This window comes from Oncorhynchus tshawytscha, linkage group LG11 (assembly GCF_018296145.1).
Source record: "Oncorhynchus tshawytscha isolate Ot180627B linkage group LG11, Otsh_v2.0, whole genome shotgun sequence".
NCBI lineage: Eukaryota > Metazoa > Chordata > Actinopteri > Salmoniformes > Salmonidae > Oncorhynchus > Oncorhynchus tshawytscha.
Window position 1 is genome coordinate 13,956,393 of NC_056439.1, and position 17,279 is coordinate 13,973,671.

Sequence of the window (17,279 nt, forward strand, 5' to 3'; positions counted from 1 at the left end):
TGTATCTGTCGAACTGCTTTGCTTTATCTTGGCCAGGTCGCAATTGTAAATGAGAACTTGTTCCCAACTTGCCTACCTGGTTAAATAAAGGTGAAATATATAAATAAATAAAAAGCAAAGGCTACTCTTCCTGGGGTCCAGCAAAATTAAGAAAGTTTATACAATTTTAAAACATTACATTCACAACACACTGTGTGCCCTCAGGCCCCTACTCCACCACTATCTACAGTACCAAATCCATGTGTATGTATAGTGCATATGTTATCGTGTGTGTGTGTGTGTGCCAATGTTTGTGTTGCTTCACAGTCCCCGCTGTTCCATAAAGGTGTTTATTTTATCTGTTTTTTAAATATAATTTTACTGCCCGAGTCAGTTACTTGATGTGGAATAGAGTTCCATGTAGTCATGGCTCTATGTAGTCTGTTCCGGACTGGACTTTGGGACTGTGAAGAGACTTGTGGCATGTCTTGTGGGGTATCATATCCTCTGCTCTCCCCACTCCTGTCCACCGTCACCACTAAAAGTTGCATAGATCACTTCATTACTCCATTTTGTTTACAAAGCTCTGCTGAAAAAAAAAACATCCAACCTACCTGACTTCACTGTTAAAATATGACATACCAAGCCCGTTTCACAGGGATGGTTAACTCTCAAGGTTGCACTAGTCCAAACGAATCTAGGTAAATTTGCCTTCAGTTTTAGTGTCCCATCTTTTGGAATAGAATACAAAACTAGATCTTGACTCTCTTTTGTGGATCTAGGGTAGTTTAGGACTTTAATGTCGAATGTGTTGTATAATTGTATTTGTGGTGTTTGAAGCTGTAGTGTTGATTCTGTAATGTGTAGTTTATTTTATTCGATTTTTAGTGATCATTTCAAATTGTTGTATTGCTGTTCAAAGGGCACAATTGTGAATGAGACCCTGGTCTCAACAGGTTCCCCTGAAAAAAATACAGTTCAATAAAATAAAATAAAATTAAACCCCCTGGTAATGTGGAGGAGGGTCTAGAGCTGAGCCATAGTAACCAAACAAGTCTGTGCGGTGACTGTAAAATCAATAAGATAGGGGGGAGCCGCACTCCCTGACTGCAATTCTAGTCCACAGTACCTGTTGGAAGCTGCCCCTTTGGCGGACTACGTACTTGTGTGGCTCAGAATGTCATAGTCGCAGCTATGCCCGGAATGTGAGCCTGAAGTCTGGTCCAATTGGAGAAGCCCCAGAGCTCTATTTAAGGAAATGGCTGGGGCCCATTCCACCTACACACTGTACCCCGACCTAGCTCCCTTCCTCAATCATTTGGAGAAGAATTATCATTGTTTTCCTCTCTGGAAGAAAGCTCGATTTCCGTACCTGCTGAGAACAGAGAAAGTTAAAGTAGTCGGATTCCGCAGCTGAGGTTAGATAACCACGCAGGTCTGTGTGTGTGCACCACAGGAGGTTGGTGGTACCTTAATTGGGGAGGATGGGCTCATGGTAACAGCTGGAGCGGAATCAGTGGAACGGTATCAAATACGTCAAACACATGGTTTGATGCCATTCCAATAGCTCCGTTCCAGACATTACTATGAGCAGTCTTTGACAGATGTTCCCTTTCAAGGGCTGGCTACTGTGGCATTACCACAGCTTAGAAAACAGCTTATGAAATGCTTGTGTAGCTATGGTTGAAAAGCATTTTTTGAAAATCTGAGATGACAGTGTTGTTAACAAAAGGCTAAGCTTGTGAGCCAATATATTTAATTCATTTCATTTGAGGTTTTCATGAATAGTTAACGTTGCGTTATGGTAATGAGCTTGAGGCTATAATTGCGTTCCCGGATACGGGATTGCTCGTCGCAACAGGTTAAATAGTACCTGCAAAACACCAGTCTCAACGTCAACAGTGAAGAGGCGAATCCGGGATGCTGGCTTTCTAGGCAGAGTTCCTCTGTCCAGTGTCTGTGTTCTTTTGCCCATCCTGAGATATGGCTTTTTATTTGCAACTCTGCCTAGAAGGCCAGCATCCCGAAGTCGCCCCTTCAAGTTTCTTGGCAATTTCTCGCATGGAATAGCCTTCATTTCTCAAAACAAGAATAGACGGATGAGTTTCAGAAGAAAGGGCTTTGTTTCTGGCATTTTGAGCCTGTAATCAAACCCACAAATGCAGATGCCCCAGATCTGCATCTAGTCTAAAGAAGGCCAGTTTTATTGCTTCTTTAAAAATCAGCACAACAGTTTTCAGCTGTGCTAACATAAATTGCAAAAGGGGATTCTAATGATCAATTAGCCTTTTGAAATGATAAACTTGGATTAGCTAACACAACGTACCATTGGAACACAGGAGTGATGGTTGCTGATAATGGGCCTCTGTACGCCGACGTAGATATTCCATAAAACATTTTTTGCCGTTTCCAGCTACAACATCTGCCGTTTCCAGCTACAATAGTCATTTACAACATTAACAATGTCTAACATTGTATTTCTGATCCATTTTATGTTATTTTAAATGGACAAAAAAGTGCTTTTCTTTCAAAAACAAGGACATTTCTAAATGAATCCACATTTTTGAATGGTAGTGTACATTATTGGTTGTAATGTATTTCTTTTCGGGTTACCTACACACCGCTACTTTTAAGGCCCAGGTTAAATTATTTTCATTGTTTGGACTTCCGCAGATAGTGCAATCAGACCAAGGTTTGAATTTCATGTCAAAAGTCTTCCAGTAAGTGCTACAGCAATTGGGTGTTAACCATTGCCCCTCTAGTGCCTACCACCCAGAGTCTCAAGGTGCTTGAGAGATTTTATTAGAATTTAAAGTCTATGTTGAGAGCTTACCGAGTTGAGTTTGAGAAAGACTGGGATGAATGGGTCCCTTTTGTGTTGTTTGCAGCGTGGGAAGTTGTTCAATAATCTCTTGGTTTAAGTTCAAATGAGCTCATGTTTGGATATAATGTCAGAGTTCCTTTGAGCTTGCTGAGAGACATTGTTGCAGGACACCACCTTAAACAAAAACAAATCTGTTGGAGCACGTTAGCACGTGGGGCGCACAGATTAGTGTCACCTCGTTAGTCAGTATGTGTTACACCTGTGCTGGTTGTCCATCGCGTTAGGCAGAAGGTGTGTCACCTGTGCTGGCCCAGGTGATATTTAACAGTGGCTGGCACAGTGCGACAGTTGTCTTGAGAGATGTTAACACTTTTAGTTGGCTCTCCCTATTTGATTTCTAGAAAAGCAATCCTTTATCGGACCTTCCCTGTTTGGATTTGCTCTTCTTTGGTGTGGGTTTTTCTTCTGTTTGCATCTTGGCAAATTTAGTGGGCTCTCATGGTGGGTGTCTTTTAGATCCAAGCTGTTGTTGCTATTCAACTTTTAGTGGACACCCCATGTGTCTTTCAGAACCCCTCTTAAAACTTGACCTGTTACGTTTTGGTTGTGGTTAGTGACTCTTGTTAGGTCCACCTTTTTGAATGACCAATAGTTTCTCGCTGGGGACACTTTCTGTTGTGTGCAGAGGGTCCCTGGTTCCAGCCCAGGTTGCGGCAAGGAAAGGGACAGAAGCAATATTGTTACATTGATGCTGTTGACCCAGATCAGTGGTTGCTAAGGTCAAAGGGGGTGAGTGGAACTGGTGTGAAATGGCTAGCCAGTTACACTAGTAGCGTTTCAATTGGTGGCGTCACTCGCTCAGACCTTGAAGTAGTTGTTTCCTTTGCTCTTCAAGGGTTGCAACTTTTGTGGAGCGATAGGTAACGATGCTTTGAGGTTGTCTGACGTGTTCAGAGGGGCCCTGGTTCAAACGTAGGCTAGGGCTATGAGAGGGAAGGAAGCAACACTTACTCCTGCTCCAGTCTCTGGAGGGAACCAGTGATGTCACTAACAAGCTACCGGAGTCAAAGTCCCCTCTTGTGCTCATCACACGGGAAACAGCTGCCGTGGGCTTGGACTCGCCTGCTGATGTCATCCTGGCACAGCACAAGAGTGACCCTGTGTCAGCCAATCAGCTCTGTCAGGGAGGAGTCATGGACTATAGGGGCGCTTGGTCTAGGCTGACACCTTTCAGTGAGGGGAGAAGGATGTGGCTGGCAGCGATGCCGTGAGAGATTGTTGTGGGGGTGGGTGTAGTCTGTGACAAGCACGTCTTTCCAAGTGCTAAATCCTCCACTAAAATAGTCTATCCCAGTTTGTCCAACTACATCAAATCGCTTGAATTTACATCGATGGCACTAATGTCTCCATCACATACTGTATAGTGGGCCCCATAAGGCTGTTATACAGTCCTGTCCCTGGCCAACCCCATGTCATGAGTGCTGTGCCTAGTGCTTTGTGTTCCCTTGTCTTCTTGATGCCTCAGCAGTGCCGGCACACAGTTGGGACTGGATGGCGCCCAAGCCTCTGTATACAATGACATGCACTGTTTAATGCCTCCAAAAATGGCCAGCTGCCTCAGGAGGGAGGGAGGGTAGGAACTATATAGGGAAACACCAAATGGTTTGTGGTCTGCGTCTGCTGCCTAGTCATCAATGAGGTTAACAATGTGTTTCACCTGTCCAGACAGAGGGTGGAGCCTGAATATTACATGCCGCAGTCTCAGGCACCAAGTGCTGACGGAGTATCCATTCATACCTTTGGTCAAACCACACACAACTGCTAAAAAGGGGATAGAGTGACTTGGAAGGTTTCCGCAATCGTAACTTAGGCGGGGTACCCCTCAGTTGTTCCATTAGTCTCAACCTAGAAGCTTTGCGTCAGCAGCTCAAGGTTTAAATCGAAAGGGTTTGGGGCCGAAATATAGTGGGAGGGAGAATCACATAGACCGTCTCTGACAATCTGCTGCAAAATGGAGCTGTGTTGGATTGTGGGTTCTTAACACATCACTCACTGCAGAATGCTGTGTTGAATTCTCAAGAAATTAGGTCTCCCGAAATCCATACCTGTCCACTGGTGATAACTCGTATAACACTTGGCTGCATAAACCATGCAATACAAAACTCTACATGGCACTCAAAGCCAGGGGTTGGAACCAACAATTTTCCAATCCAAAAAATAAATTCTGAACTGGTTCGAACCCCAAAAAACTACCGGTGTATATTGTTATTTTTTTAACCCGTGACATCAACAGGTTTTTACATTTAGCTCATTAAATTACTTCACCACCAGTGTGGCTAGAGCAAGCAAGCTAGTTGTTTACATGCATGACGGACAGAGAAGTGTAGCCTATGGCGCAAGATGTGACTGAAATGTTGCGTGTGGGGAAGAGAGTGAGAGGGTTCAGGAGGAGGCTTGAAGCGCTGGGCATCTTGTTATGTACATGCATTACTGGAAATAGGCCCACAGAACTATACCGACAGTAGGAGGAACGGCTTCTATTGAGGAACTTTATATGTTCTTTGAGCTAGCTAGCTAACAAACTTGTGTGTGCAGAGCGGCACCAGAACGAAAAACACGTCTTACATTTTTGTAGTTAATAAATCCAACATGAAATGTGATAACTGAGCTATAGTATCCTTAACTTGCCTAAACACGCACAGGAAAAGATTTTCAGCTTGCAGGTTAGACACTGGAATATGTTTGAGTGACGGAGTGGCTTTGCATAGGCGCTTTCTTGCATTTTGTTGTGGGACTAGGAAAAAAAATGCCTGGAACGTAAAATAATGCTATTAACCAGTTCCCCTGCTTTTAAAATAACAGTTATGTTCCAGAACAGTATGAATTACTTTCGTTACAGGTTCCGTTCTGTTTCCTGAACTGGTTCCAACCCCTGCTCAAAGCTGGAATAAAGAACTAGCCTTGCACAAGCCTAAGCTTGAAAACAAAATAATGATGCGTGTGTAGGCAGATTAGTACAAAATAGGTCATTGATTTTAATTAGAATTAGAAACTGTGACGCTCATTCAAAATGTCTGACTTGACGTCGGTACAAGTACCTTAATTCAGGCTCACCTAGTGGAAGTATGGTTCCTAATGAAGTCAGAGGAGTTTCAAAAGCTTCCTCAGTCACTGTTTCTTTCTTTCAGTGAAGTCAAGACTTTGTGTTGCCGTTAGTGTTGGGAAGGGGGAAAAAGTGGCGCTTGATTCCAACTGTTCCGAGGGAGACTAGGAGGGATTTTTTTTTTGGCAGGTCCTCAGTCCCACCATTCCTGTGGTTCCGTATGAGTTCACGGAATACGGAGCCGAGTGGCCAGAAATAAACTGTTTGCTCATGCGTGGGTGCAATGAAATAGTTCAACACCCAAACGAGAGACAAGGGCTCTTTTCTCTTCTGCTAGACAGGACAAGACAGGACGGGGAGGGGGTGAGACTTTTCCTCTTCAGAAAAGCAGCTGGAAGAAGAAGAAGAGGAAGGTTGAGGCTGGGGAGACCTGAGCAAATCTGGAGTGTTGGTCACTGAAGAATGGGGGTGTCTGGGAAGGGGTGGTGGTAGTAGTAGTTTCTGAGCAGGGGTGATGAGGTTGGAGGTTCAGCTTCAAATTCCACTTCAACCACTACTACTACAGTTTTCTACTAATCTATCCCGTATATGTCTATCTTGGATGACATGTAGCTTGTATCAAAGTTAATTTTATAAAAAACAATATCCTGTTTGGCCACTGGAACTTTAGGGGTTTGCAGTAGCAATGATTTGAAGCTGTTCACTAGTGCAGTGCAATACACTATTACCCTGGTAAATTGTCCCAGGTAGACAAAAAGGGCACCCCTAAAATACAAGACATTAAAGAGTTCCTAACATAACTTCATATTATTTTCCTTCATCATCATATCCTTCACCATTTCTTTGTTCTTCGTTTGGAAAGCCCTATTATATCCTCTGCTGTTACTTCCCAACTATGTTCCATGCCCACATTCCTACACAATATCCCCATCATCGGAACCCATTTACGACTACAGCAAGGAATGCCGTTTTCCGTCAATGGTTTTTCATCAGCGGTGAACGCAGGGAAGCATGATGTTTGGCCTGGGCGATATGGCCTAAAAATCTATTTTTTTCAAACATGGGAGATTGGCTAGAAAAGAAAAAATAAATCTCTAAATAAGCTTTGTTGCACAACTAAAGGTAACTGCATCTAAAACAGAAATCAGGGCTTATAAAATTATACCTAGGCTAAATATAAACCAAATATTTTCTGCTTTTTTGCAATAAGTAGGTCTATAAAATGCCATTTTTGTTACAAATTTAACCAGAACCATGCACATCCACTAATGACCAATTTCTTATAGCAGATACTATAGAAAATTAACACAGATCTCATAAACAATCTCAAGCACAAGCACACCTGCTAGTAAGTAGTAATCGCAATGAAATTAAATGTCAGTAAAACTTTATTCGGATTGTTAGTCTATAGATGCTCTACAGACTATCTGCTAGCCCTAACCTTAAACCTTACCCTAACCCAGGGTTTTCCAAACTGTCCTCGGGACCCCAAGGGGTGCACGTTTTGGTTTTTGCCCAAACATTACACAGCTGATTCAAATGATCGAAGCTTGATGATTAGTTGCTTATTTGAATCAGCTGTGTAGAGCTAGAGCAAAAAAACAAAATGTGCACCCCTTGGGGTCCCAAGGACAGAGTTTGGAAAACCCTGTCCTAACTTTAACCCTTACCCTAACTCTTATTGTAAAACTAACCATTATCTTAGCAAGCAGTTGCTCCTCAACAGATAGTACGACCATCTTTAGAGCATCTACAAATGGTTTATCCAAATAAAGTGCGACCTCATCCAGTGACTAAAATTAATCCCCCTCTCCCTTACCCTAGTCACACACTGATCATCAGTCTTTTGACTCTTGACTTGCTGTGACAAGCAGCAAATAAGTTGCATCACTTTGTTCAGGGAACAAAGCAGTCTCTTCATGCAGTGAAATAAGTAGGTAATTCTGGATTCCTTTTATTAGTACAGTACATTCCAAATAGCTGCGCCTTTCCACTCAACTTAGATCTTCCAGCTACAAATTAACCCTGTGAGGGCAACATACATCAATTTCTAACACAAATATGCATATTTTTCCAACCTTCTCACAACAATAAAATAGACATCAAAGACTTGAATTCATACATCTTAAATCTGCCTGAGACTTTTTAAATGTATTTAACCCGCCATCCACACTTATGCGTCTGAAGAGACTACAATGAACATAACAATGTGATTCAGACAACCATACACTTCATATCAGTGTAGACAGAAAGAAACACCAGGATTGTGGGTTTGATTCCCAGGGCAACCCATACATAACATATAAGCACGACTATAAGTCGCTTTGGAATTTCTTTTTTAAAGCATCCTTTGATCTCTGACAGTGTACATCCAACTAGGGCTTGGGAATGATCCACCTAAGAACTTTATACAGTCCGTCATTAATGTTTCCAAATTTATATTGAACAATAACAGGGGCTGTACTGCATTAAAACATCCTCAATATAACTGGGAGAACACAGTGCAAAGAGAGGCTGAGAGAGAGACAACCACTGCCCACTAGAAACTCTGATGGGAATCCCATGTTGCGGTGTCTGTATGCGTGTTGTGTAGGGGAAAATGATAACATATCCATCTTTACACGGTTTCTCAATGTGTATTAAGGCAGTGCCGACCGACAGATGTGGTCCTGGCTATACAGCTGTAGACATTGGATCAGTACACACACACAGAGGCAGTGTTTTTTCTCATCATCACTAGCCAGAGCTACACTATTTTTCATGAGCCGGTTTCGTTGCCAGGGTGTTTGTTTCCATGACCACATACCAACCTGATGCAACAAACCAGACCACCACCACCCCTAACCAATTTAACCCCACAGTAGAACACTGGAATCGTGTATGATCTGGTGTCCTATTCAAAGATGCCAGGCCAGCTAATGCTATGACTTCATCGTTGCCATGCCATATTACACCGACTCTGACAATGGGCACAGTTAGTCCTTCCACAGACAGCGAAGGGTTAAGAGGTTAATACCTTCAAATGTGTGTTTGTGTATATGTGAATTGGCACCAGTGCCAAAAGCACTAATTCTCTTCGGGCCAACTTCAACAGAGCATCACCATTATCAACTTAGATGGACAGTCAAGATGGAGATGGTGTGTGTGTCGGTGTGCCTACCTGGGTTATTGGCCTCTCCCTCCAACACGTGAAGCTCGGTGCAATCAGCCAGGCTGTGCTCCAGACACAGCTGCAGGAAACGAGCCTGGGTCTGCGACACCCGCTTCAGCAGCGACAGCAGAGCCACCGTCTGCTCACACTCGTTCCACCCCTTAAACCAGCTTCCCAGGATGCCCACCTGGTCGCGAAACATCATGGTCTGGGGCACAGGCACCAGGCCGAACGTGGAAACTAGTTAGTGACCTTCCTGGTGTCACGAGAGAATTTAGTTAAATTGGTGCTCTAGTGGTTAAACTTTGGTCAAAGCTTGTGTTGGATGTGCTCTTCTTTTGGTCTGTTTTTGTTGTTGATGTTGAGTGGAGCAGAAATATGTACTTTGAGCAGGAGGGATTTGAGCGGTTGTGCTCAGTTCAAGTGGCGTAGCATCATCCAGGCTTTTAGAAAAGCAGGTGTACTGTAGTTTCAGCTTGAGGGGAGTGGTGGCAAGGTGCTCTCCTAGGTGCATCTGCACAAGGGGTTTTTAACATTCAGACAGGAGAGTCAGCTTTCCTCCTGCACTCTGCGCTGTCACACCAGCATTACTTTTGTTGGCATTTTCCACAGGGATCCCATTTATATCTGAAATGATGAAAATAAATGGTTGGGAGACACTGTCACACATGGTCTGTCAGTAACACACACACAGCTTGGCGTCCAAAATCCATCTAGTAAAGTCTTTACTGACGGTGAACTCCAAATGCAGAGGAAATGTAACCAACACTGCTCTCTGCAGACTTGAAATACTGTTATTTTAAAAAACATTTTACATTGAAACCAGGAGATTAGTGACACCCATTGCCTACTGACAAAGCCTGTATGCCTCATACTTCTCATCTAAAAGTAGCCCTCTCTCAGTAGTAATTGGCGCAACATCCCGACTGGTAGGCTATTTCCAAAGAGAAAAGCGCCGGTCCCTTACGTTATAATGTTACATGCAGCTATGTTCAAAGGGTCCCTGCTGTAAGCTTTATGATAAAGCATAAATTATTGCTTTCCACCACACATTGCTTCGAAAATAGCCTGTAGACTGTATAATCGGTAGACTGCCAACTACGCGAAACTGAAAGTACCCTGAATGAAAAGACTGCATTCTTTTTCAAAATATTGCATTAAAATAGGTCCATGTCAGCACTAACAGGTCTCCAAAACTGTCACTTTGCTTCATCAGCACTGGGGCAAACATTGCCCTACATGAGCACCGAGGATAGGCTAGATCTTTTGTAAAAATGTGGAGGTGATGCGATTCGGAGCGAGGAAAATTAATAGGGATCTACATTAAATAATTGAGGAGTCTCAATGCGCAGTCTAGAACATTCCCAAAATGTGCCCAATGCATAGCTATGTTACACTGTAATGCAATACACATTCAGTGTAGTTTCCATAAACTCCACAGAGCCAGGCCCGAGCGTTAACCATTTCCCCGCAAATTAAAACGTCCAGCTGGACACATTTTATTCCCCCTATTAAGACGTTTAAAAAACGGTGATACAGTAGGCTAAATTAGCATATGTTCTCTATTACTAGTGTAGCCTACTGGACAGACAACTCAGCGAGAGCAGTTCAGACAAAATAATCGACAAAAACATATTCCAGAACTTTGGTTAAAAAAAAAAAAGTGGCAAAGAAAATGTGTAAAACGTTACTCACTTCCTTGCACAAATGCATCGGTGGTGTGGATCGCAAGACGGGTGCGTAACAAAGTTTGAAACTGTGGGCAGCGGTGCCCCTTCACTCTGCATCTGTGCGTTTTGCCATCTTGACTAACTTTTCCTCCGGCAGTTAGGCTCCTCTTGTTTTACCAGAGGAGAGACTCGGCTTTGCTTTCCACATGCGAATAATTAACACGAAGCATTACGTCAGGGGCTTGGCAGCACAAGGAAGCACAAAAATAGATCATGGGGTTAGGGACAGATCACATAGCCTACCAGCAACCGAGACGACAGAGGCATTAACATGTTTTACAAAGGGGGGAGGACAAAATAAAGCAAAGAGGACAAAATAAAAACAAGAGTGAAGTTGTGTGTGTATATGAAACAGGGGCGGGTGTTGCCTCAGTTTGTCCCGTTCACTTATCTGTACAACACTTTCACCTACATTTGCAAAAAGCAGGTCGATAAAATATGAATACGTGGCGAAAGATAACTTTTTGTCGGAGTTGATCATTTGGCAGTGTTTACATTACAAATACAGGATGAAGAAAAAGATTCTATCAACGACACCAGTGTGCCTCCCTGTCCCTGAAGTTCTTTATTGTACATCATTGTTTCAATGATAGTAACATAAACAGTGATGCATTGTATCATGTTATAGCAATACAGCAGCTGATACAATGTTTCGAGTTACAGTATCAGTGGGCAAAATAAGAATTAAATGCTTCTGTGATGCGTGATGTTACCAATCTTCCCAGAAATACAATTTGATATTTAAATTTGATACAATTGGTATTTTATGTTTTATGTGTAAACCCTGATTTTTTTTTTTTAGCATTGACAGTTCTGTTGTATTTTATTAAATTCTCTAATACATCCATTAATGCATCTAAATGTGCACAGATGTCAGTTAGAACAAAAGTAAAAGAATAGTTGCGTAAAAAAAATATTGATTGGGAAAAATATATCCTTAATTGGGCCTCTTTAGGGAAGGCTGACTGGCAAGGCACACCACTGAAACATCAGTAGGACCTCAAATATATTATCGGTCCATTGTTTAACAGTAGTGTCCTTTTCTGTCACACAATGCACCGTTGCCTTCAGCTGAGTGTGCTCAATATTGACTATAAGTGGAAGGGGGGGGGATAGACGTCCAACCACAGTGGGATAACAATTAAGAACTTCAGCTTCTTGAGAGGGGTGTCATCTGAAAGGAAGCATATTAAAGAAGGGGGGTTGTGACAAGGACTCAGTTGACCTCTGTGTTGAACCATTATAGCATGAGAACTACAGTGCATTCGGAAAGTATTCAGACCCCTTATTCTAAAATTGCTATTTTTTTTGTGTTAATTATCAATCTACACACAATACCCCATAATGACAAAGCAAAAACAGGTTTTTAGAGATGTTTGCAAATTAAACTTTTTTTTTTAAACTGAAATATCACATTTACATAAGTATTCAGACCCTTTACTCAGTACTTTGTTGAATCACCTTTGGCCTCGAGTCTTCTTGGGTATGATGCTACAAGCTTGGCACACCTGTATTTGGGGAGTTTCTTCTCTGCAGATCCTCTCAAGCTCTGTCAGGTTGGATGGGAAGTGTTGCTGCACAGCTATTTTCAGGTCTCTCCAGAGATATTCAAATCGGGTTCAAGTACGGGCTCTGGCTGGGCCATTCAAGGGCATTCAGAGACTTTTCCCGAAGCCACTCTTGCGTTGTCTTGGTTGTTTCCTTAGGGTCGTTGTCTTGTCTGAGGTCCTGAGCGCTCTAGAGCAGGTTCCACCACCATGTTTCACCATAGGGATGGTGCCAGGTTTCCTCCAGATGTGACACTTGGCATTCAGGCCAAAGAGTTCAATCTTGGTTTCATCAGACCAGAGACTCTTGTTTCTCATGGGCTGAGAGTCCTTTAGGTGCCTTTTGACAAACTCCCAGGGGGCTGTCATGTGAATTTTACTGAGGAGTGGCTCCAGTCTGGCTACTCTACCACAAAGGCCTGATTGGTGGAGTGCTGCAGAGATGGTTGTCCTTCTGGGAGGTTCTCCCATCACCAAAGAGGAACTCTGGAGCTCTGTCAGAGAGACCATCTGGTTCTTGGTCACCTCTCTGACCAAGGCCCTTCTCCCCCGATTTCTCAGTTTCTCAGCTCTAGGAAGAGTCTTGGTGGTTCCAAACTTCTTCCATTTAAGAATGATGGAGGCCACTGGGTTCTTGGGGACCTTCAATGCTGCAGACATTTTTTGGTACCCTTCCCCAGATCTGTGCCTCAACACAATCCTATCTCATAGCTCTATGGACAATTCCTTCGACCTCATGGCTTGCTTTGGGATCTGACATGCACTGTCAACTGTGGGACCTTATATAGACAGATGTGTGCCTTTCCAAATCATGTCTAATTAATTGAATTTGCCACAGGTTGACTCCAATCAAGTTGTAGAAACATCTCAAGGATGATCAATGGAAACAGGATGTGTTCAAGTTAGAGTCTCAGAGCAAAGGGTCTGAATACTTATGAAAATAAGGTATTTCTGTTTTTATTTTTTAATACACTTGCAAAAAAAATCTAATAACCTGTTTTGCTTTGTCATTATGGGGTATTGTCTGTAGATTGATGAGGGGGAACAATTATTTAACACATTTCAGAATAAGGCTGTAACGTAAATACATTTGGAAAAAGGGAAGGGGTTTGAATACTTTCCAAATGCAATGTATATATAAACTTCATTTTTAGGGGCACTCAGGTCATAAATGACCAGATTCATTTGAATTTAATACTTATAGGATCATGGAATGCATTTGTTCTGGTTGAAATATCAAGGTAATTGTTTCAGGTGGCAGAACAATAATGCATTGGCAGTTTTGGGGAAGCTACTCTAAAAAGATAGCACAACAAGCTACGAATTACTTCTCAACAAAATAAGTTAGGCTACATTAAAGTTTCCCCAACAAAAAAAGATAAACTAAAGTTACTTTGAAAAAATAGATCACTACATCCAAACTACTTTGTGAAAAATTATCATAAAGTTGAAGTCGGAAGTTTACATACACCTTAGCCAAATACATTTAAATTCAGTTTTTCACAATTCCTGACATTTAATCCTAGTAAATATTCATTGTCTTAGGTCAGTTAGGATCACCCCTTTATTTTAAGAATGTGAAATGTCAGAATAATAGTAGAGAGAATGATTTATTTCACTTTTATTTCATTCATTTATCACATTCCAGTCGGTCAGAAGATTCCATACACTCAATTAGTATTTGGTAGCATTGCCTTTAAATTGTTTAACTTGGGTCAAACGTTTCAGGTAGCCTTCCACAACCATCCCACAATAAGTTGGGAGAATTTTGGCTCATTCCTCCTGACAGAGCTGGTCAGGTTTGTAGGCCTCTTTGCGTGCACATACTTTTTCAGTTCTGCCCACAAATGTTCTATGGGAATGAGGTCAGAGCTTTGTGATGGCCCCTCCAATACCTTGACTTTGTTGTCCATAAGCCATTTTGCCACAACTTTAGAAGTATACTTGGGGTCATTGTCCATTTGGAAGACCCATTTGCGACCAAGCTTTAACTTCCTGACTGATGTCTTGAGATGTTGCTTCAATATATCCACATAATTTTCCTCCCTCGTGATGCCATCTATTTTGTGAAGTGCATCAGTCCATCCTGCAGCAAAGCACCCCCACAACATGATGCTGCCACCCGCATGCTTCACGGTTGGGATGGTGTTCATCGGCTTGCAAGCTTCCCCCTTTTTCCTCCAAACATAACAATGGTCATTATGGCCAAACAGTTCTATTTTTGTTTCATCAGACCAGAGGACATTTCTCCAAAAAGTACGATCTTTGTCCCCATGTGCAGTTGTAAACCGTAGTCTGGCTTTTTTATGGTCGGTTTTGGAGCAGTGGCTTCTTCCATGCTGAGCGGCCTTTCAGGTTATGTCGATATAGGACTCGTTTGACTGTGGATATAGATACTTTTGTACCTGTTTCCTCCAGCACCTTCACAAGGTCCTTTGCTGTTGTTCTGGGATTGATTTGCACTTTTCGACCAAAGTACCTTAATCTCTAGAAGACAGAACGCATCTCCTTCCTGAGTGGTATGACGGCTGCGTGCTCCCATGGTGTTTATACTTGCATACTTTTGTTTGACAGATGAACGTGGTACCTTCAGGCATTTGGAAATTGCTCCCAAGGATGAACTAGACTTGTGGAGGTCTACAATTTTTTTCTGACGTCTTGGCTGATTTCTTTTAATTTTCCCATGATATCAAGCAAAGAGGCACTGAGATTGAAGGTAGGCCTTGAAATACATCCACCTCCAATTGACTCAAATTATGTCAATTAGCCTATCAGAAGGTTCTAAAGCCATGACAAAATTTTCTGGAATTTTCCAAGCTGTTTAATGACACATTCAACTTAGTGTATGTAAACTTCTGACCCACTGGAATTGTGATACATTATAAGTTAAATAATATGTCTGAAAACAATTGTTGGAAAAATGACTTGTATCATGCACAAAGCAGATGTCCTAACCAATTGCCAAAACTATAGTTTGTTAAGAGAAATTTGTGGAGTGGTTGAAAAACAAGTTTTAATGACCCAACCTAAGTGTATGAAAACTTCTGACTTCAACTGTATGTTTCATGAAGGTTTTACTTGATGAATCAATGTATGTAAATCTGAAATGTCAGACTACAAATTGCAAGAGGAGATTAGGTCATATGTTAACAGAATGTGTAATTTAGCCTATTAAAAACTAAATCTATGTTTCAAGTGAGAATTAGGCAGGCCTGAACCCGAAAAAGAAGGGAAATGATTGCCTACTTCACCCATATTTTATTGTTTTTTTTGCAGAAAAAAGTAGTGTGTTGTTTCAATATCTAGCTACACAACTAGAGGGCAAAAAACATAATTAACTACTAAAAACACTTCCTAGATTTGAATTTAGTTGAACTACCACCAAGCTACTCTAAAATGTAGTTAAATTACCAATTGAACTACCTGTACAGTGCCTTCAGAAAGTACTGTATTTACACCCCTTGACTTTTCTACCTGTTGCTGTGTTACAGTCACCGGCCTACCTCATAATGTCATAGTGGAATAATATTTTTCGAAATATATACAAATTCATACAAAAATGAAAAGCTGAAATGTCTTGAGTTAATAAATATTCATCCCTTTTGTTATAGCAAGCCTAAATACGTTAAAAAACCCGGATGATTCTGGGCCAATTGTGCTGTAAGTCGTTTTGGATAAAAGCATCTGCTAAATGGAATTTATTATTATTAATATTATTGTTATAATAGTTCACTACTCCCCAACACTGCATATTGGTTGCTGAAAAGTATGTTGGTTCTGAATCATACAATTACAACAAAAAATCTTGATCAGGCCAATATCAGGCCTATGTTCTGTGATTTTTCCAGTGCAGTTCATTTTGGAAGATATTTTTGGTGCACATCTCTTTCAACCTCCAAACAAACATGTTTATAATATCCAGTAAAATTGTACTTCTTAATTAAAATAATGACAGTATACTAGTATGCAGTGGACAAAGGCCTACCTCAGTGTTAATTTACCTCAATGGATGAAAACTCCAAAAAGCCTCTGAGGTTTGGTCGCCATCTTGTGGGTATAGAACTTATCAAAGTCCTCTTTACCTGGCAAGTGAAACAGAAGTTTAGTTGGTTACATAGACCTATTTGTGGTGTGATGAGTGGGTCTGAAACTTTAGTTTCAGAAAACATGAGGAATATAATGGCCCAGATACACCACGCGTAAAATCGACGTCGGCGAGACTAACAAAAATAGAATTACAGAAAATTAGCTGTAAAACGAATTGCCTCATGGCAGAATGTATAGAATTGCAGCAAATTTACTTTAAAAAAATCGAATATTCTCTCAGATTCATTGAAAGATGTGTAGAATAGAATGGGAATACCTATATAACGGCTAACTATCTTTCTGCCCCATGGCAATATGTGTAGAAATGTAGGAAATTAGCTTTCAAACAGCAACATTTTCGCTCAGCCACATGGCAAAATGTGTAGAATAGCATGAGATTAGCTATACAACTGCAAAAAAAATATTTTGCATAATGGCAAATGGCAAAATGTGTAGAATTGTACAGTTGAAGTCAGAAGTTTACATACTGTAATGCTCCGGGTGTCGTGGGTGTGGAGTCAAATGCAGGAAACAGAGATTTCAATGCTGTGCGTCTTTTAATAGCTCTTAACACACCACAGGGTGCTCACAAAAGTAACGTTCCCAAACACAGGGAATCAAAATGTACAATGGAACAAATCACGACCAGGCACAAAACACGTACCTCTACAACAGAGCCGAAGGTTACATAGAAATAATCCCGCACAACAACCAGGCGGGCCGGCTGTCTAATAAAGACAAACTAATTAACCCTACACAGGTGCTACCACTAAACATACAAGGAGGGGGAGGAAAAACAATCAGTGGCAGCTAATAGGCCGGTGACGACGACCGCCGAGCGCCACCCGCCCGGGAAAAG

At 41.6% G+C, this 17,279-nt stretch overlaps 1 protein-coding gene across 3 annotated transcripts in view; it reads right to left on the reverse strand.

Annotated features, from left to right (window-relative positions):
• LOC112261465 (protein Smaug homolog 1) overlaps positions 1-11,016 on the reverse strand; it is a 113,498-nt gene extending 102,482 nt beyond the window's left edge. For 2 of the 3 annotated variants that reach the window (XR_002955172.2, XM_024436800.2), the window contains exons 1-2: positions 10,753-11,016; positions 9,067-9,684 (exon numbers count right to left, since the gene is read on the reverse strand). Coding sequence is in view for 2 of the 3 variants with exons in the window: in XM_024436800.2 (XP_024292568.1) it covers positions 9,067-9,262 (196 nt within the window). In the remaining variant the exon portion in view is untranslated. The remainder of the gene's footprint in view (positions 1-9,066; positions 9,685-10,752) is intronic. The other variant, XM_024436802.2, reaches the window with a different exon arrangement.
• Positions 11,017-17,279: the final 6,263 nt, after the last annotated feature.